At 35.3% G+C, this 21,416-nt stretch overlaps 1 protein-coding gene across 2 annotated transcripts in view; it reads left to right on the top strand.

The window, feature by feature from the left end:
• The first annotated feature begins 4,527 nt into the window (after nucleotides 1–4,527).
• Nucleotides 4,528–21,416, top strand: part of LRRIQ1 (leucine rich repeats and IQ motif containing 1) — a 105,141-nt gene continuing 88,252 nt past the window's right edge. For both annotated transcript variants that reach the window (XM_019006833.1, XM_019006835.1), the window contains exons 1-12: nucleotides 4,528–4,683; nucleotides 5,445–5,607; nucleotides 6,787–6,898; nucleotides 7,855–7,925; nucleotides 9,101–9,203; nucleotides 9,866–10,074; nucleotides 11,952–12,026; nucleotides 12,212–13,462; nucleotides 14,229–14,381; nucleotides 15,561–15,711; nucleotides 19,460–19,653; nucleotides 20,541–20,668. In XM_019006833.1, the coding sequence (XP_018862378.1) occupies nucleotides 5,479–5,607; nucleotides 6,787–6,898; nucleotides 7,855–7,925; nucleotides 9,101–9,203; nucleotides 9,866–10,074; nucleotides 11,952–12,026; nucleotides 12,212–13,462; nucleotides 14,229–14,381; nucleotides 15,561–15,711; nucleotides 19,460–19,653; nucleotides 20,541–20,668 (2,576 nt within the window). In that variant the 5' untranslated portion in view covers nucleotides 4,528–4,683; nucleotides 5,445–5,478. The remainder of the gene's footprint in view (nucleotides 4,684–5,444; nucleotides 5,608–6,786; nucleotides 6,899–7,854; nucleotides 7,926–9,100; nucleotides 9,204–9,865; nucleotides 10,075–11,951; nucleotides 12,027–12,211; nucleotides 13,463–14,228; nucleotides 14,382–15,560; nucleotides 15,712–19,459; nucleotides 19,654–20,540; nucleotides 20,669–21,416) is intronic.

Raw genomic sequence — 21,416 nt, forward strand, 5'->3', positions numbered from 1 at the left:
GGATGGAACTCTGAGCAGTTTGGTCCAGTGGAAAGTGTACCTGCCCACGGCAAAGGGGTTGGAACTAGATGATGTTAAAAGTCTCTTCCAAACTCAGGACCTTCTGAACACATCTAAATAGAAAAAGAAAATAATTATAAATCCAGGTTAAAGTAAAGCATTTTGACTATAACCTTTAGCTGCACTAAGTATTTTCAGTGTAGAAATTTTGTGTAAGCAGTAAGAGACGATAGATAAATAATATTAGAAAAAGCACAATAAATGTGCTTTCATAATGAGTGCAAGGGGGAAAAATTTTATAAAACATAACAAATAAAAATAAAAACCATGGTAACTTGGATGTAGAAACTTCAATATGGACCAAATTTTGAGAATATTTATTTATTTCTTTGTTCCGTTTAATTGGCAAAAATTCTTCTCTCTGAGATCTTTAGCAGCCTCCTTTTTCCAACTCATTTTAGTAGCAATTGATCTCTCTTCAACACATAGCTCAAACTTGGAGGACAAAACAAACACTATGCTGTGTTCAAATAATTATCAAATAGCTCTTCCCAATAACCTACTTCAATAACAGTGAAACAAAAGCAAACTAAACTATCAAACAGCTTGGAGAATGGAATTTTTTTATGTAGAAAACTCCAGGAGATTCTCATTCTGAATCAGGACAGATCTTCAGAAATATTTGAATTGTTTTGTGGGATGAAAATTTTCCATATTTTAGCTCAGAGATGCTAAACAACAACATGTCATTTTCATATATTGAAGGGTCAGTTCAAGATCTACTGCTTCTAAATTTTGAAAATTAGATAACTTGGCAAAAGCTGTCCTTTCTCTGTATAAATATTGCATTTCAGCAACTTCATGGCTTTAGTTAAAATGGTCACCAGTTTTAAGCAGTACATTGAATATCACCAAGAATATATAAAATCGATTTTCTTTTATTTGTTGCTGTTTTTCTCATAGCAGATGCCAGTGATTTCAGTAGCTGGGTAGGTGGTGAGTCTGTGCTCCTACAACAGTTCAATAAAACTGCTGTCAAGTATACCAGCACATAGCCAAGCTGCACCAATGACATAATGGGGTCACCATTAATCACTTGAGAAATCATGAATGCAATGAATGGATTTTCGAAGAGCAGATTTTTAAAGTACATTGCAAATGCATTTGTAATTTTGAGACTAGACATACATGCTTTGTGAGTTATCTAGAATCATCAATTATCTTCAGCACTCATTAACAATGATGTAACTTACCTCTGGGAGAAGTCATATTAAAAGACTCACAGCTTATCTATAGAAGCATAATAAACTATATTAAGCTGTTAATAATCACTGTAGTGATTGTAATTAAAAGATCATAATGCAGAATTAATTTCAAAGGTGGATAGCAGACTACTGGTCAAAACCTTTCCTGACTTCCAAAATAATTGACACCATCTAAACGTTTTAAAGGACTTTGCTAAAGAAGTAAACAAATTACCTGCTGCCAGGCCACAGGAAATATTTTGAGTAATAAGTAAGCATGTGTACTGAGAGTACTAATTTGCAAGGTCATTTTAGACCTCAAGCACTATTTCTGCGAGTCGCAATGCAAAACCTATTCAAATTTTCTCACAGGAGGAGCTCTACTTGGACCTCATAACATCTCTGCTTGGTTCACATCACCCTCGAGATCAAGTGTTTTACTGTTAAAAATACCAGGACTCCCATCAGTTTTTTCAGCTGCAGGAATTTTTTCAGCTGTCAGTGATCAGAACCCTCTGTTCCTACATGAAATCAGGAGTTCTTCAAGAGCTTTATCTCTTCAATAGTGACCCATATAACAGCAAGGAATGTGCCAATAGCAGCAGATCCTGAAAAATAAATCCTTTACTAAATGAGATTTTTTTTTTTTTAATAATTTCTAATTGATATATACATTTCTGGCCAATACAGTCCTTTTAGAGGTCATACTTTGTGGGCTTTTTTCCTTACACTGTTGATAGAAAGACATAAAGTCCTGGCTCAAATGAAATCTCAACACAACTGAAGATCTTTCCATATCACTGCATGAAAGTTTTCAATGACAAAAAAAAAAAAAAAAAGTTTCAGCTCATTTTGATGCACTTCCTGTCATTCTATGCCATGCAATTGTTTTCCCTTATTTCCAAATTTTTGAAATGAAGAATTTTCATTACAGCACAGCTCCAAGACTGTTCACTCTACAATTTTTGAATCAGTGCCAACAATGGTGATGGGGATCTCAGCAGCAACAACAAGCTACATTTAAGGTTTGTGTGAGGCTTCAGAGAGCTGCAGAACCTACAGCTTCAGGGACACTGGCAATCTAAAATGCATTGCAAGGTCATCAGGTCAAGGTGCCACAACTGATAAATCCACACATTTTCAGCTGTGTAACCTATGGCAATGAGACATCTTGGGATCTCTGACAGTCCCAAGATGTCATTAGGATCAGTGCTAGAATTGGGGCTGGTGCTGAGTGAGTCAAAGAGCTCCAGGAGCACTAGGGCTGGAAATGGCATGCCAAGGTGATCACGGCACAGCCCAGCTTTGCTGCTCCTACATCCTTCTAAAATCAAGCACCCATGTGGATTGGGATTTTAGGGTTAGTCTAAGGGTTAGGGAAATGTTTAGGGTTAAGGTTAGGGTTGAGTAAAAGAGCCTACACTCCAGGAACAATATGGCCATAACATGAATGTGGTCCTGGTAGGGCCTCAATATTGCTGCTCCTACTTCTTTCTAAACTTGACCACCCATATGGATGAGGGTTTTATTGTAAGGGTTAAGTTTATGGTTATGTTTAGGATTAGGGCTAGGGTAAGGGTTAGTGTAAAGTTGTCCTTCAGTTAGGGTTGAGTGAGTAGTGATTTCAAAATTCCTCATTTTGTGAAATGAAATTAAATCTTTCTATGACTCCTATGAAACATCTCTATTATTGGCAGTTTTTGCTAAGCACAGGACATGGTCTTTATTCAGTACTTGCACAGCATAACTCCACTACAAAAGAACCATTAACTGCACATTCAATCAGTGAATAAAGAGTTGATCACATAGAAAAGTTCACCAGTGATATGATCATATAAAAAGGTGGATTTCAAATGGATAAGATTCCATTTTTTTTAGTATTTAAATACCCTGCTTATCCATAACATGTGAGAAAACTGTAAGCAGTTGCCCTTGAAGAAATTTTTTTTTTTGCTTAATGCTCCTAAAACTTTTAGAAAGGTACTCAGCTTATTCTAAGGACGGCAGATGGGAAAAGCCCTACCATTTTTGGAAGATCCTTCTAAGTGCTCCAAAAATGCAAAGTAAAACCTAAAATTATCTTTGGGCTTTTAATTTTTGTTATACCTGGTTTTGCATCTTGGTATTCCTCATCAGACTCAGGGTTAAATGTGCTCCCTACAAACACACAAAAATGTTACTATCTGAACCCTGCCTGATCTGTGTGACTTTTCCTAGGCTGAATTCTGTTTAGTCTCTAATTCTCCAACTGGACATCTTCTCCAGCTTTTAATAACCAGCAACTGACTTTTACACAGACAGATGTGATAGGACAAGGGGGACAGATTTTAAACTAGAAGAGGGAGATTTATATTAGATGCTACAAGGAAATTCTTTACACCAGAAAGGGTGGTGAGGCTTGCAAACAGGTTGCCCAGAGGAGCTGTGGGTGCCCCATCCCTGCGTTCAAGGCCAGGCTGGATGGGGCACTGGGCAACCTGATCCAGTGGAAGTTGTCCCTGCCCAACCTGATCCAGTGGAAGTTGTCCCTGCCCACAGCCAGTCGTTGGGAAAAGATGATGTGGAAGTTTCCTTCCAACCCAAACCATTCTATGACTCTATGAATTTGTATTTGTATTTACCTTTCTCACAATATATTTTTTTTTAAACTCCTATTATTTGCTCCCTGCCTGCAGCACCGGCATTGCCTGGTGCACCTGGTCCCCCTGCACCTGTGAGCCGTGCCAGAACCCAGTGCCCCAGCACCAGCCAGCCCTTCTGAGCCATGACTGAGTCCAACATGGCAGGACAGAAGGGACGTCTGCTGTGTTCCCATTTTTCATTACTGTAGAGTTCTCTGGGCAAACAAGAATGGAAGCAAACCCACAGTGTTTTATTCCACCTTTACTGTGGTTTTGGTATGCCTTTATTAGTGTTTTTTCCCTCCGGTTAATTGCCTCTTGCAATTTATTGTGAACACTAAATTATTGTCTATGACTTAAAAAAAAACCCCAAACACAAGCCAAAATCAAAACCAAAAAAAGAATCCAAAACCAAAATAAAAATACCGTCAAAAATCAAATCAAAGAAAGAAACACCAAACCTTAATATTAAAAAAATAGAAATAAATAAATAGAAAACACAAAACCAAACAAAATCACAAAAAAATATGTGCTGCGAGGTGCTCCGCCTCACGTAGGGGGACACCGCCCAGCGCCCCAAGAACGCGAAAACAGCTCCTGGTGAAGTTTGCCTCCTCTCGCTGCCCGTTCGAGCCGCTGTTTCCCGTTGCCGTGGTGACACTGCCGCGGTAGCAGCGCGGTGTGGGGCTCTCGTCCTCTCCCTGGAGCTCCCGGCCGTCCGCTGTTGGCGGATGAGGAATTTCAGGGAGGAGGGGCGCCCGGTCTCCAGAGGCGGCCAGAAAGGCGGAGGCTCCGTGAAGAGTTTGACTGAACGACAGGTGAGTGGGTACATGAAGTAGACGGGGGGACAGGAGGACTGCTGGTGTTCTGAGCACTGGACTACAGCTCCCAGCATGGAAAGGGGCGGTGCCGCGGGGCTGTCAGGAAGCGGCGGTGCTGCCTCCGGGCGCGGTGCCTTTCGGGAGGTGTAGTTTTCTCTCAGCCGGGATCTGCTCCTCGCCTTCCCGGCAGAAATGCGCTCCGTGTGCTCGGTCTCCCTCTGTAGGAGCCGGCGAGGAGCTGCTCGCTGCCTCTCCTTCCCCTGATTACAGGTTGCGAAAGGATGGAGGGAGGGCGTTGCCAGGGTACCCGGTTTCTCCCTGCCTACATCCATCCTCAAGTTTTTTACTTCTCTGGGTTACATCATTTCTCACTGCTTTCTCTCTATCATTAAAACTTCATCGAGTGCTCTCTATAGTCTTAGTCTTATTTTGTAATTGTTAATATTTATTTATTGTTCAAACGGTTTTTCCCCCCCCTTTGTAACTATTAGGGCTGGAAGAAAAAAATCCTTGTGAGGGAGTAGAGTGCAGGTGGAGGTTTTAAAATTTATTAACATTTGCAAAATTATAAGGGGTATCCTGAGAGGGATTCTCTTACCACAGGGTAATTTTTTCTTAGTTTTTGCTTGTTGGTATGGAATGAGGTTTTCATGTTTTAAGCCAACTGTTCAATAAACACATCTGAATGAACTTAGGCTAAATGAGCACTCTCTTTATTTTGGCTCATGCTGTGCTGAAAGGTATTTTATTTTGTGTAGATTACAAAACAGATAAGACGCTGTGGGAAGTAGAATGTCGGAAGATATTGAAGGAATTGAAAAAGAAGTAGAAATTGAATTAGGCAGAATCAGTGTTTCTTCGTTTGGAACAGATGATGCTGAGACAGAGGTATCAGATGAACCCTGGAGTGACAATGAGACAGTAAGTATTCAGTGAGCTAAAACTGCTTCTGTGGTGTGTAGTATGAAAGTAGTGCTGGCACTGGAAAGCACGTTTGATGAAGGAACATTTTCCCAACACACCTGAGTATTTCTTCTGAAAAGTAGTCTTGGTAGTATTGCTTGATGAAAAATGTAACCTCCAGTGGTGACAAGACAATAAGAAAGATGAGTATCAGCATTCTGCTTGAGAAGATCAGACCTGGAGATTTTGTTTCAGAATCCTCTGAAACTGGAAGACTTGATGAGGTAGATTAAATCTAGATGAATAAACTGACGATTCTTCACTGAAATCTGTATTTTTCTCTAATAAGAGAATGGTTTAGGAGATTCCTTATAAAATTTCCAGATACAAATTTCATATAAATAGATTCTTCAAGTCCTCTTTCTTGGATTACTTATTTTGGGAAGCAGCTTTCCTCTGAAATGAAATTGATTATTTGTGTCCTTTTCTGCCATTTTAATCTTTCAGATTCATGGCAAAGGGATTGGTTTGTAGGATATTAGGGTAGATAATATTGATCATAAATCATGTTTCATATGGATATAGACAAAGGCATCAGTGATAATTGTGTATGCACTCACATACTGAATGTTAGCAATGTCTACCACAATTTGCACATCTGAGAGCAAGCTGTCTGTTTTCCCCAAAATCTTGACATTGAAGACAGTCTTTTGAACAGAAAGTTTATATGTAATAAAGAAACTTGAAGGATTGGTTCTACGTGCGTACTCTAAACATTAATAAATTTAAAATTGATTTATTTTGTAAGGAGTGTAAAAATTTTAAACAAAAACATCCTGTGCCTCATAGGTATTTGCTAATTTTTATCTTATCCTTTTTCTTTAATTTCTTGGTCTAGCACAGTTATAAATACAACATTTTATTGAAATGTGTTTCTGAAGATAGTGAAAGATACATTACAAAATTTGATTAGAATGTAATTAAAATTAGAATTATTAATTGTTCAGTGGGTGGTAAGACAATGAGAAGAGTGTAGGAATTTGGAAAAATTTTGGTGGATATTGCTGCTAAATCTCCGTGAATGCTTTATAGGTGAAGCCAAAACAAGTCTTTATTTTCTCATGTCAAGTATTTTCCTCTTTTCAAGCCTGTGAGATGAAAATATGGAATATATGTCAGAGGCTGTGTTTTTTTTAGATTTCAGATGACTTGCCAGAATCAATTCTATCCTATTTAAATTTTATCAAGAGCAGCAATCAAGATGCTGCAAAGGTTATACTGCAGGACTTAGAAGATGAGCAAAGTACAAGTAAGCATCAATCACAGTTAAAATGTTTGTACACCTCATATTGCCAGTGGAAGCTAGACTAACAACTGTCAGTAAAATAATACAAACTTTAAGTAGAACAAGCAGTGAAACCTATTCCATTAGCTTCTGAATGCATGATGAAAATCTCTAGGAATAAATCCATGCAATGCTATCTTCTTGAATTAACATCTGGGCAGAAATTAAACTTTTCTGAAAGCTCATCAGTGCTAAAGAAGGCAAGCTGCAAGATTACTCTCTGAGACAGGGCCCAGGCCAGACTCTTCAGCAAAATCTAAAATGAAGTCAGTAGGAGCTGAAATGCAGAATTCAGATACAATTGACACTCACAGGATATGTTTAGTCTGTCTTGAGAGATGCCCAAGCTCACATTGGATGAAATCACTGTTAATTGGCAAAAAAAATATTGCTTTCAGCTCTGTGACTGAAGCCAAGCTCATAGTTTATATGCCAGAGAGCTGGCACTGTCTTTTCCATGAGTGCAACAGGCTTGGTGACCAGAAGTTCAATATTGACTACGAATTTTGATATCTGAGGAATATCCTTATTTATTCTTTCTTTTGTAATACAATCTCACTCTTTTTCATTGTTTTTATAGTTCTTTGTCAACTTTTGACCTATCTGATACAAGTGCTACTGTATTTTTCTGCACAGAAAATGTTCTGCTGTGTTTTATGATGGGGATTGCTCTTTCATATTTGCTATCACTGTATTCTTACAGTATCATTGTGTTTGTTTCTGGTACACACATTTTCTGCTTTTAATGTAGATAATGATTCCCATACATATTTAAGTAAAACTGGGGGAGAAGGAAAGGAAAAAAAAAACCCTTTATTTTGCTTAAACAAATTGAATAGATAAACAGTATAGAACAAAACTGAGCATTGGTAAGGGGTTTTCTCTCAGTGAACTAATTTTTTTATTTATTTTTCCTTTAGGTGACATTTATGAAGTAGTTTCTAGCCATGCTTCTGAATCAAACGAAGATTCAAAACAATTTAATGAAAAGGTATTTTTTAATTTATACAGTATTTATTGTGAAAAAAGATTCTATTAAGTAATCTAGATAATTTACACTTGCTTTGGTGGCCTTCTAAGGAGATGTATAAATGTATTCAGGTTTTTTCCTGTCAAACTATCCATAAATATTAAGATGAGTTTCTGTATACAATTCTTGAGAATTAGGACATCAACTGTAATATGAACATGTCTATAAGCTTTCAAATTTTAAATAAATTATCTGAAATATTGAGCACAAAAATCAGCAAAATTAAGCAAAACTGAATAATGCTGTATTGGTAATTATTTGCAGAATATTAATATTATGATAGCACTTTTAAGCTTCTCTAATCCTATTTTTTTATGATGATCAGGAAGATGTGCTACTATTAATTTTGCTCCTAATGTATTCCGTTATTTTATAGAAAATTTTTAAATAGTAATCTATGTACCTTTCAAAGACAAATCAAAAGTTATGAACATGGGTGTTTCTATATTTTCATAGGATTTAACTGAATAATTTACTGAAGTTTTCTTAGAAAAATATAAAACTGTGTTTACTATAATCACTTTTAATTTGCTGCCTGGCTTTTATTAGTGAACACTCTTGCAAACATGATTTTTGTTCTCAGACCATTGTTTAAAACAGCACAATTACTTCATGCGACTTCAGCTACATTGCAAATATTAATATAGGCCCGAAGCATGTGATGAACAGATGATAAATGAGCAGAAATAGATTACTTGCCAGTAAAGAACAATGAAATAAATATAACAATCCTTTTGCCCATAGTATTATTTTGAAATAGTCTTCTGAAAATTTTGCTCTGTAACTAGTTCTTCCCCAGTGTGCATAACAGTATTCACGCATGTAGTGCTTGGTTTCACAGAAAGTAAAATAAATCCCAAATGCAAGACATTCATTTTTCCAAGTCAAAAGATTAATTGTATTTAAAAACCAAATAGAAATATTATGTATTTTGATGAATACTACAATATTTCTTACTCTAGAAAACAATATTTTGGCTGATGTGTTTGCAGTATTCAATGTGTAAGGATTCCAGTCAGTAGTAAGCTTAATGCCGTTGTACTTGTCATATGGTATAAAGTTCTGGAAGCTTTTTTTAATGTTCTGCCTTTAAATTTTGTTTCTTGTTTTTTAATAACAATTTTAAACTATGTTAGATACTGCTTGGAGGAGAAAATGAAGACTTGCAGCTTGCTACAACACCTGATTATAGTCAGTCTATCAGTGATGAAGTGGTCACTGATGACCACTTTCTTACAGGTAAGCAAGCACATTTTTCATTTGGTTTGAGTTGATCTTTAACATATCACTATTTCATGCTTTTCTTTTGTCAAAAGTATCAGAATTATTTTTAAAGGATTTCATATTGTAGTATACAACAAGGCTCGATACTTTCTGAATTGGACATAACCAAACACATTTGCTTTTATCTCATTTCAAGATTACAAAATCATCATAGAAATTAGTATCAGAAAATACCACTCAAAAATGAAAGCTGCACAGAGGCACTAAGCAGGTTCTGCTTTGGCCACAGCTTTTTCTTTCTTTTTTTTTATGGTTTGGTTTGGGGGGGTTTTATTGTAGTCACCTTGTGTGGGAATGTTCCTTTGCCATGGCCTTTGGATGAGTTGGGCTGGAGCATACCAGTGCTAAAGGCCCCACTAATAGCCACTGAAGACATCCTCTGCAATCCTGCAGTGTATGTTTTTAGAATAAGCATAGTAGTTGCAGAGTCAGTAAGTGTGCAGAATAGCAGTAAGACATCTCTGGATAGGACTTGTGCTGCAATTCTGATTTCCTTGGGGATATATATTGCTGGCTATATCATCATAGGCACTTTTTCTTGCCAAATACCTTAAGACTGTTTAATCTTCCCCAGTGCTTATTAGAAAATTAAATAAAATGTTTTCTTGGTTGATTAGTAGCTGGCCTTGGAATGAGCATAAGTCTTGCCCATTGTGAAGTAGAGGAAAAGTGTAGAACAGCACTTGAGCTTGAAGATGAGAAGATGAAAAAGTGGAAAGCTGAGAGAGAATCAAGGGAAAAACAGATTGAAGAGGAACATGCAAGAAGGATGCAGCATCTGGAGCAATTTGGGGCTGAAAGAATAAAGTTAGATCTTCTTCATAAGGTAAGGAATTATATTAAGCTAATGTGTTCCACTCTAGACTATCTGAATTCAGACTTTAATGTGAAAAAGAGACTACTATCTCAAACTGTATGACAGTCCTACACCTTGTCTACTTGTGTTACCAGTGAGTAAAACATATTTAAGTATAGTCCATGGGTTTTTATGTGTTTACCATTTTAATCAATAGCCAATGAATTTGCTATGCTAAATTTTAAATTATTCCTTAAGCTTTGCCTTTACAAAGTTCTTATATTGTGAAAACAGCCAAATTACTGGAAATGGGAGTAGTGCTGAAATTAAACACAAATGAAAAATAGTCACTGCTCCCTAATAGAAAATACATAGCTAGTTTGGACTTCCCACCCCAATTTCACATTTCAATGTTAAAAATCTTAATGGATGTAATCAGAACCAAAAATATTCAGTTCAGTAATGCTGGTGCTGTTCTTCATCTAGGTAAAAGTTACAATATCTGCTTTCCCTATCTTCGTCTGGGAAACTTACTCAGGCTTCAGCTACTGAGTTTGGCCATAACAGATGATGACTCAACACATTGACTGGTTGCACTCTCAGACTATTTAGTCATGTTTTGCTATAGTGGGTGGAGCATCATAAAAGATAAAAGAGCATAAGAACATGAAGAAATGTAATTCTCTGATATTATGCTTGTGAGGCCACAGAATTTTATTATTCAGCCTAAATAGGTGTGTTTTGAAAAGTGCATTAACACTACATTTTTCAGCTAACTACTTTGTGGCTTTCTGAAGAGGTGGGCACCTTGGCACCAGCAGGGTAATTCAAGTCACCAGTAGGAAGGAAGGGCTTAGTAAATGAAAAGATCTTTGATCTCTGAAGGCCAGTTCAGTGTCTGCTATAGCTCTCTTTTTAAAAGGTCAGCAAAACTGATAGGCCCTCTTGGCTCTTTGCTGTTGCAAATAATTTTTTGATGTAGGATGGCTTTCTCTAGAGAAAGAGGGGCACGGCCACGTTTATGCCCTTTGGTACTGCTGTTGCAGAAATCATTTTTTTGGAGGTGAGATATAGAATCTAACTTTCCTCATTGCAGAAGGATCTAGTTGTCTGGTCTCCTGTTGTCTGAACAGCATGCTTCTGAATGCCCATGAAAAACAGTACTTAGACACCTGTGAGACTTTATGCTCCAAGTTGAAAGTGGTTGCTTATTCTACTTCCTTCATATCCTCCATATTTGATTTGGTTAATATATCTTGGTTCTACCAGGAGTTATGTGGTTTTGGATCAGCTTGTTTTTTTAGTTACTTATGTAACTAACTTTCTGGATGCTAACTTACAGTCTGACACTTTTTTTCTGACTGAGGTTTTGTTGGGCAAGGAGGGAAGTACTATTTATTTGTAAATAGTGAAAAAGCAGACTTGAACTTTCTCGACTGAGAAGCAATTTCAGTCAGAAAAAAATTCTTTAGCTTTACTGAACAAAATTCCCCTTGGAACGATTTTAATATTATGAGTACATACCAGTGCAATTAAAGGGAGATTGTTCATGCTATTGTTCAGCTATGTTTCTGTTTTCTGCCTGTACTTTGAATGGTTTCATAACTAATTTTCATCTTTGATAGTAGTACGGATCTTGGAGAGGAAGGTGGCAGCTGTTTGGGTCAGTACCAAGATACTGACTTTCTGAAGGTATGCATCTCTTAGTATGTGGCCAAATCTACATTACTCATGCAAGTGTCTTGTTGTTTATTTTGATCCAGACATGGCTCAGTTTCTCATTTAAATTTAGGCATTCACAAAATTGGATTGTTGGAAAGTCAAGAAGATGGGTGAGATTGGAGAGAGGGTGTTTTGTGTTGTTCTGGGTTTTGTACAATATTCATTTAAGTTAATTTGTTGTGCAGAAACGCCAGGCTGCAATAGAAGATGAGTTACAGAAAGAAGAGGAAGCTTGGAGAAACAAAATGAGGCAACATGAGGTAAGGTTGTACAATGAGCTTTTGTCAAAAGGCTCTGAGGTTACTGTTATATATTTGAGAATTAATGTTACCCTGTTATCATGGAACTGTTAATATACCAGATTGTGTTTTTTAATGATAAATATGTGCCAATACCTGTCCCATTTTAAAAGTGGTTGAAGTCTATCCTAATTGTTTTGGCCTAGGAATTGATCATGAAGCTACAGTTGCAAATGGAAGAGGAGAAAAAGGCCTTGGAAGATCAGAAAGCAAAAGAAAGACAACAACTGGCTGAACAACAGAATATAGCAGCTGTGAAAATCCAAGCTAGATTTAGAGCATTTTTAGTCCGTAAAAAATACGGTCCCATTTTAAAACAATGGAAATATGAAATGAGAAAGAAGCAGAAAATGCTAGAGGAAGTAGAGAGAGAAATGAAAGAAAGAGAGGAAAAACTGAACAGGCAAATGGAAGAAAACAGGTTAAAGAGAAAAGAGGAAAGAAAGAGACAAGAAGAACTTGAAAGACAAGAATATTTGAAGCAAGTGAGGAGGCATGAAGAATATGAGAAAAAGAAAGAAAGCCTGAGATTGGAAAGAGAAAAACAATTGCAAATAAGAGAAGAACAAAGAAAATTAGAACAAAAAAGAGCAAAAGCTGTGATGAGTGAAAATGCAAAGAATAACACAGAAAACATAAAAAAGGATAAAAAGACAGAAAATATGAAAGTAATAAGAGAAGACAAGGAGGAACTAAATAAACAAGTAGAGAAACCAAAAGAAAAACACGCTGAAATGACGGATGAAACAAATAATTGGATGATTCCAGCAGAAAGAAATTTGACACCAAGTGTGCTAGGCTCTGAGAAGGAACACTCTTCTCAAGTGAATAATGAGAACTTACACATAAATTCAGTAACACAAGTAGAAGAAAATTACTCACAAACAAGTTATCTTGATAAAGCTTCAAATGGTCACATTTCAAAAGATGAATCTCTTAACTCTGATAAAGCTTCAAATGGTCACATTTCAAAAGATGAATCTCTTAACTTCGGTGCTAGTGACATGGTAGAAAATAAGGCAAACTGCATATGCAGCAGCCCACCAAATGTCCAGCCAAATGCTAATAACAGAGAAATTAAAGATAGATTTTCTCAGTGTGAAACTATGAAGAAAACTTTATTTCTGATGGAAAATGCTAGTCAGGAAATCAGAGACACCTGGGACAGTAGTAAAGATGTAGCAGATTCTTCTAGTAAAGTAATTTTTCCTGATGATATTGAAAAGAAGAGAATAAACTGGATGAACACATGCAAGTCTTGGTTTAAAATATATGATGAAAACCAAAGAAAGCAAGCAACTATAAGAAAAAGACTAAGGAAAAGTTCAATTAGCAAGATGCCTCCAATAAGTACAGAAAAGATAATTCATAGTGGCCCTTGGAGTACGTTGCAGCAGGTAACTATATGAAAGTTTGAGAATTAAATGGGAAGACATGCTATCACTTTTTTTTGTTATTTTCTGTTTTGGTATGTTGGCAGAATGCTATTTATTGTTGAGCAGAAAATATGTATCGTTACAGTTCCTATGCCCAGGAACATATAAATAAAATATAATATTTTTATAAATATTATATTATTTATATATAATATAAATTATTAAAAGGCAAGGGCTCTTACTTTCTGCTAAATTAACAAGGTTTTGCCTTTGTATAAAGGCCCACATTTGAGCTCCTGCTCAACTAGCCCCTTCAGAGTTTTGAGTGGAATAATCTCTTCTAGAAACAAGACATTACTGATCAGCTTAGAGATAGTGTTTTGCCATAAGGGACATCTCCTGGTTGCCAGGACTTATTTTTCTTTCCACTGAATAACTTACCTTTGTATGGTTGCTCTGTGCTCTTGTCTTGATATCCATTCTGAGATGGCTTACTAGGCTAGACACACTTCTAGGCTGAACTAGTTTTGTCTGTGCTACACTCGTTATTTATGAGACTGTGACTATTGTTTTCATGTTAGTTTCTCCCATAGAACAGATCAAACCTATCATTGCCATTCTTTTCTATATTAAAAGATTACCATTAGTTGCTTGCATTTTATGCAGAATTAGTAGACTGTAGTTTCATTCTCTTTTTTCATCTTAAGGAAAATTACCATAATATGATGTTGTGCAATGAATGTTCAATATACAAATATTAGTTTTATTTGTCAATAAATGCATGTAGGTCACAACGCTTACACTCGAAGATTTGCCAGCTTGTAGCCTCTCAACCTTATCTGAGTGTTCAAATCTTCAAGTTTTGACTCTGAGGCGCTGTGGACTGATTGCACTGGAAGGACTAAGTAACTGCAAAGACCTGAAGTATATCAATGTGGAGGTACCAAGCATTTTTGATTCTTTGTTATAACATGGGGAGAACTGGCAGTTTTGCTCCTTAGTTGATTGTGTAATTGTGTCCAACTGAATATATAACTTTTAGCCTTAAGAGCATAGGAATAGCAGTGAAATACTCCCAAATGTGAACATAGTTATACCAGCAGATTTACAGTGAAAATAACCCAAAACAACACACTGCAAATGATTCAACCTATACTAAGAAAATATTAGTCTAAATTAGCATAAGTACAGGTCTTCATTACCTCAGTGTCTGATTGATGAGTGGGCAGGTGCTGTTCACCATAGCAGGTGCTCAGCTTGAGCAAGAATAGGTACAAGAAAGAGTCTTTGCAACATACACCCTGTATATTAATTAAAATTAGTAGCATATATGCTCAAGGAATAGTACTTATAGTGGGTTATCCTAGAGGCCTAATGTTTAGGTATTCTGCACAGTGTCTTACATGGCCCTGTTTAATGACTAAAGAAAATCTTTTCTTTGTAATACATATTTGTTTCAGAACTTGGAAATTTACATAAAACAGCTTTGTTCACACTTTTCTTTTAATGTGTTTCAACAACACCATTTCCCAGATGAAAAGACAAAGCACAGCAAATAGTGAAAGAGAAATCTGAGGAAGCATTATTAAAATGGCCTGGGGAAGGGGACGTTTAAGAAGCAGGATCCCTTGGAGGAAGAATATTAGCTTAGAACAATGTTAATGTTTCTGACCAAAGTACCTCTAAATGCAGACTTTTGCTATTAGTAAGTAGGATTCCAGCAAAATTACAGCTGTCTTCATTAGCATCTAGTACATATGATGTTTCTATGGAGTTTTTATTTCATTCTCCCAGGGCTTTGAGAGGGAGAAAAATATATGTGGAAGAGACTGCTTTGTTCTTAACTTCTTTTTGTGCTTTTTTTTCCCAGCTTTGGGCATTTTCAGAGCCAGAATGAAGTTCAAGATATATTCTTGTTCTATTTCAGCAGGACACAAAAAGGTCATTTCTAGGACATTTTTTTTTTTTTTTTTAATTAATGGAAAAATAGGGATGCCCTTACTCCTAGCTAAGAGTTTAGGATAAAACAATAAGCAATTAAGACAATCTGCTATATTTTTTTTAGTTCTGATACTTCACTTCCAATTCTATTTAATATTTTCATTTTCTTTTATTGCAGGAGAACAACATTCAGGTAATTGACTGTGAAAATCTGGAAAATCTCTGTATTCTCATTCTGAATAAGAACAGTCTTTCATCAGTTTGTGGATTAGATGGATGCAAAAATCTCCAAAATCTTGAACTCTCCTACAATAGAATCACTCGAATTGGTAAGAAAATTATTCCAATTTGTATAACAATATTTATGCAGTTTTCATTCTGAATTATACACCACTTGGATTCAGAGAGTCAGCTGCTAAACCTAAGGAGACAGACTTGAGAAAAAACCTGCATCTTAAAGCATGGCTTAGCTACTGCCATGTATTTAACTAGCAGGTATGTAACTATTGTCAGCCAAAGAGAATTAAAATTGTTCTGAAAAGGCCACTAACTTTATCTGCACTAAGTCAGCTGGAAAATGTGAGTAGTCTGAGTTCAACTTATCTACAGACATAATGAAAGCAAAGCCTAGCCATGCAACTGCAGGGAATTCCAGTGTTCCTGACTGACACAGTAAGTATTTATATAGAAATTGTGTTGTCTGTCTTGAGTCTTCTGGACAATAGGAAAATAATTAAAAACAATGATTAAGCTTGTAGATGAAACACATGCATGTAAGACTTGCAAATAAAGTGTATCTCCAATGTTAAAAAAGATTGTTAAATAAACTATGAACATGGATAATACAGTTCCATGATAAACAGCAAGGGTGTAGCAAAGAGAAAATGGGAAAGCTTAAAAAAAAATCTGTAGATGTAGAGACTTTGATGAAGATATTATCAATATTTTTGCTACTATGTGTAAATGTTAGTACTTATGAAGAAAATCTTTATTAAGTGAGAATAGAAGTGCTGGGAAGTCAATGTTTACTGTAAAAGTGTATCAGTACTCTAAGGAGGAATGGTAAAATAAAATGGTTAAAAAGTTTCATCTGTATTGCTGTGGCAAATAGTGCTTGATAAGATCCTTATTCAGATTGATCTCATTTGATAAAAATGTCTGCAAGACTACTGTAAGAATCATGTATAACATCGTTACAGTGGATGACATTTAAGAATGTGACATCTGTGTGGAGTGTGGTAACTTCATACAGGCCAAGTGGAGGAAAATCCTCTGGTACTTTCTCTTTAGTGCAGTGCACTGCTACAATGACTGAGTCTCTAATGAATTTAAAGTGGGTAAATAAACGTTCACAAAACTCATCTTCAAATGTGGTTTTTTTTCCACTCTGGAATTACTTTGAGTATTTTAGGTTAAAACAGATGCATAAAACAGGATATATTTCATATCATAACATATGGAATAGTTGCACAGAATGCATAAAAATGGATTTGTGGGTTAGCATATCCCTTCCATCTGTAAATCTTGCAGGATGTCCCTTAGCAATTTTGGAAGCCCCAGTACGGTGTAGTAAAGCTTATTTACGTTTGTAATATTTAAGTGCTAATGACTTATTGTAGGAAATTTCTGGCATACTATTAATTCTCTTCTTACTTTTTTCTCTTGTCATTGAAATATAGCATTGGTAGGGGAAAAATTAGATTTACCAAAAACCCCTTAAAAATAGCAGGAAGAGAAATAGTGTCAATTATGCTTTTTCCCTTAGGAATGCATGATCACAAATTAAGTAATTGTGACAGCAACACACCAAAGTTGAGTGCATATGTTTGTATTTTGAGGATGAATGCCTTGTTTAAAAATTTTCATGCACAAAAAGTAGCATTTTAACTCAAATCCTTGAATATACTTCTGTAGGGTGTCTATATTGCCATAAAATGCTAGGTAAAATCCTGGCAGCTCTAAGAATAGCAATGCATAACCATGGATGGTCATGGTCATAAATGCTACTTTCAATATACTATTTTTAAGACAGAAGTGACTTCAGAACTGCATCAATAGCTCACAGAGTCCCTAGCTAACAGACTTCGGCTGCACTTTGCAAATTGCTGAGAACTTACCTAAAACTTCTCCTTGAATCTTGCTAAAACCATGTATTTGTCAACAAAATGCTTTTCCTGTGACTGCTATAACTTATGTTTGTTGCAACATATGTAAAATGCACAGTATCTTCTGGAAATGTGCAGAAGATTTTCATGTTTATATTTAATTTTGCATGTGGGCAGAAGAACCAGTAAAATACCATCTGCTTGTATTGCATTATTCTCTCTTGTGTATTTTCTGTTGAACTGCATTTGATAATTCCAGAATGTTCTGAATGCCGAGCGGGTGAGGAGGAGTAAAAAAGAGATGCTTTGTGCGGCATGCAGAGAAGGAAATTTCCAGATTCTTTTTCACCTCCTTGCCTTTTCTTATTGTGTATGCAGTCTCTCTTCTCGGTCCCACTCCAGGCTCAAAGAGTGCTTTTAAAGTTTCCAGTACTGCTAAGCTGGTAACTGAAAAGTGGAGATTTAAGAGCTGCTCTTGTGAGAAAATCTTGGGAACCAACACACGAAAACACGAGTGTTTCTGAGACCACTAGATGGTGCTGGTTCCTTTTTTATTTGTATCCAAGCACGAAAATAAAATACAGGCTCTTGTAATCAGGGTAGTATGTCATGGGCATGTTTGAAATTTTTCAGAATAATTAAAGATTTGTATATTTATTTTATAAAGCACAGTTTTGAAGTTACATTATAAGACATGGGTGTTATATTTAAGATAATATCACTTTAATGTCAGACAATTGCATTCTTTTCACTATGCTTTCCATTTTTAAATTAAAATTATTGGAATGCTTATATTGGGATTTTTTTTTTTTTAATTTACTGCTGTTTTGCTATTTAATTTTAATTGCTTCAGTTTTCTTCTTATAGTTTGTTTTCATTTTTAAGTCTGCTTCTGTATTATCAATAGTCTATGGATTGCAAAATGATCTCTGGTTTCATAATCTAGTATGTTTTCAGAGGATAGTCACAAAGAGATTCACTGCTGTAAAGCTCATCTAGCTTCCTTTGGGGAACTTGTGAAATTTTGGGTCAGGTAAAGATGAGACAAAGTGTTCCCTCAAATAATCCTAAATTAACTAAGTCATCTAAGGATACGTGAAACAGAAGTAAAATCAGAAATTCCTTATTTTAGCTACATTTAATGAAGGGTGTGCCCTCAAAGGAATTTTTTACTACAGAGATACAGAAAAGCTGCTCGGACCTGTAGCGAGTTAGATGGATCAGTGCCATTGCATGTGTAATACTATGGAAAGACAATGTAATTTTTGCTGTTGTAAGGATTACTTGGGTTACATTCTGTGAAAGAAACAGATGCTGATGGGAATTGCTTTGCATTTCTTTTCTGCATAGAGATTGCATGCTTTTTAATGTAGATGGAATGAGTAAGTTTGTTGAGAGTGGAATGGCTATAGTAGTATAGCTTTGTTCTCAAAGGCACTACATTTTCTTTATAAATTTCTTCATTAAAAATATTGGGTCATAATTCCTTAAAGAAGACTAATTTAAATAATACTGGTAGTACTGGCCTAAGTTTTAATACAGTTTTTTCTATCCTTGCTGATACATTAACAACAAAACTTTAAAAAAATGAAATAATAAAAATTAACCTTTAAACATAGTGTTTTCATTCTGATGGATGATTTTAAGAGGTCTGTTAGCTTTTCACAGAGTTCAGAGCAGTTGTAAAGTGGTTAAAGCATAGTAAGTACAGTTTATCATTTAAAGAATGTTCTCTAACAGAAGTACCAAAGAGAGTATGAACTGTTATTATTGCTTGATTAACAGGATCAAAAATTCGTGAACCTTATGCCCCATATATGTGATAGGGTCAAAATACAGTAATTCTTTTTAAACCCTATACAGAAGTAATATTAATTTTTACGTCAGAGAATGTACAGAAATTTCAGAGTTTTCTTACTACTTGACTAACAAGAGATTTTATTTCACTGTGTCTTAAATCTTGAATTTTCAGGTGGTCTGGAGTCACTGAAAAATCTCCAACAATTAATTGTGGACCATAATCAGTTAATCAGCACAAAAGGTCTTTGTGAGGTACCTACTCTCATTCACCTAGACTGCTCTTTCAATCATCTCACACAAGTTGAAGGCATTGAGAATTGTGGCCTACTTCAAGTTCTGAAGTTGCAAGGCAATAATCTCCAGGAGGTAAAAGCTTTGAATTTAGTGGCTGTTGTGCATACATCTTTGCTAACAGTCATATTTTTCAGCATTCTGAGTATGTGCTCTTTGATTGGCGTGGGATGTTTCAGGCTCTGGGGTAAGATTTTTTTTTTTCCCTTATCAGAGAGTGATTTTTCAAAGATACAAATGGCTAGCAGTTAATTGTTTTCTTACTCGCAAGGCCTTAACTCTCAGTGATTCTGGTTCCTCCTTCATTTATAGCATCTAGTTTTTTGGTTTGTATTATGTAGTTCTGATTTTGTTGAAAATGTAACAAACGATTATTTTTCCTTATAGGTCCTGTTATAATAGTAAAATAATTATATCAGTCTGGTAATAATTATACCATTTTCATTACATATAAGTAATTACTTCTTACTGTTACTTTTATGTAATGATAGTATCATTATTGTCCCCCTGATGATAATCATGCTTATTTAATGTATGTTGATTCTCCAAAACTTGAAATTTGTGCTGCAGCATTTAAAATAGGAAAGTTGTTTGGCAACTCTATGCTTAATCGTATTTTCTAACAGTTATTCTCCTATGAATTCAAGAGATGAAAAGCATTTTCAATAAGCAGCAAATAACTGCATGAATAAGTGAGGCTGTGACTCTTGGGCTCTTGATTATTTTTTTCTTTCATTTTTTATATTGGCTATTCAGATGTGATAGAAAAAATGAAAAAGTATTTACCACCTGATATCTAGAGATTATGTGTGGCAGCTGGTACTTACTTAATAAGGAAATGATACATATATTCAAAATGTTGCTTGTATTTAGTAATGATTTATGAAAAGCATCTGGTAAGCATTCCATTGTTCTTTCTCTAATTTATATTAATCTTAAATAACCATCTCCTTTCTATTTAGCTTCCAAGACTGGAAAATCATGTTCTCTTAAGAGAACTATATTTGGATGACAATAGCATTTCTTCTCTGAGAATGCTTTCTTTATATTGGTTGCCTCTATTGCAGATTCTTTTGCTGTCTCAAAATAGGTAAGTAAGAAATATTCTTCCGCTTACAGAATTGATCCAGAGGAATTTACTAACATAACACTTGTCTGAAAAGTATAATTCTCAGTATGGTTCAAATTTCACTATCTTTTTGGGATATTCTTTAAAAATAAAAATATGTGGTTAGTATGTAATTATATTGGCTACCTCTATCTAAGAAAATTTGGAACAGCATTAACTATGTAAATTAATTTTTTTCTTTTAGATGTTATGTGAAAATAATTCTTGAGCATTGTGGCATTATTAAAACCATGGTGGGTTTCTTTCTTTCTTTAGCAATTGTTTCTAGAATATGTCTGTCAAACTTCATACTTCACAGCTAGCTTATTCAAAACAGACTTTGAAGACTATGTTAAGGGCAAGTACTAGAGTTAGAAAGGAAAAATAAGAATGTTTTTTATTTTACATAATAAAATAATACCCTCCAAAACAAGTATATTTGCTTTACTTTTTCACTCTTATGGTTCTGTTTAAAAGGTATAAAACCAAGAAGGATCAAGACAAGCAGCATAAAACTGTATCATGCATTCAAGTCCTCTGTCATTAGTTTTCTGTTTGTTTTCTAAGATAATCTATGCATCTTTAGTGGTAGAATGACCAGATATCCTGAATTAAAAATCTTTATGTTCCACACCCCCCTTTTTCTCAATTTAAATTCTGCTATAAATATATATATATATAACATTTATTAGAACTTTCAATATGTTAATAGGAAAATTAATATTAAATT

This window comes from Parus major, chromosome 1A, assembly GCF_001522545.3.
Source record: "Parus major isolate Abel chromosome 1A, Parus_major1.1, whole genome shotgun sequence".
Lineage (NCBI taxonomy): Eukaryota > Metazoa > Chordata > Aves > Passeriformes > Paridae > Parus > Parus major.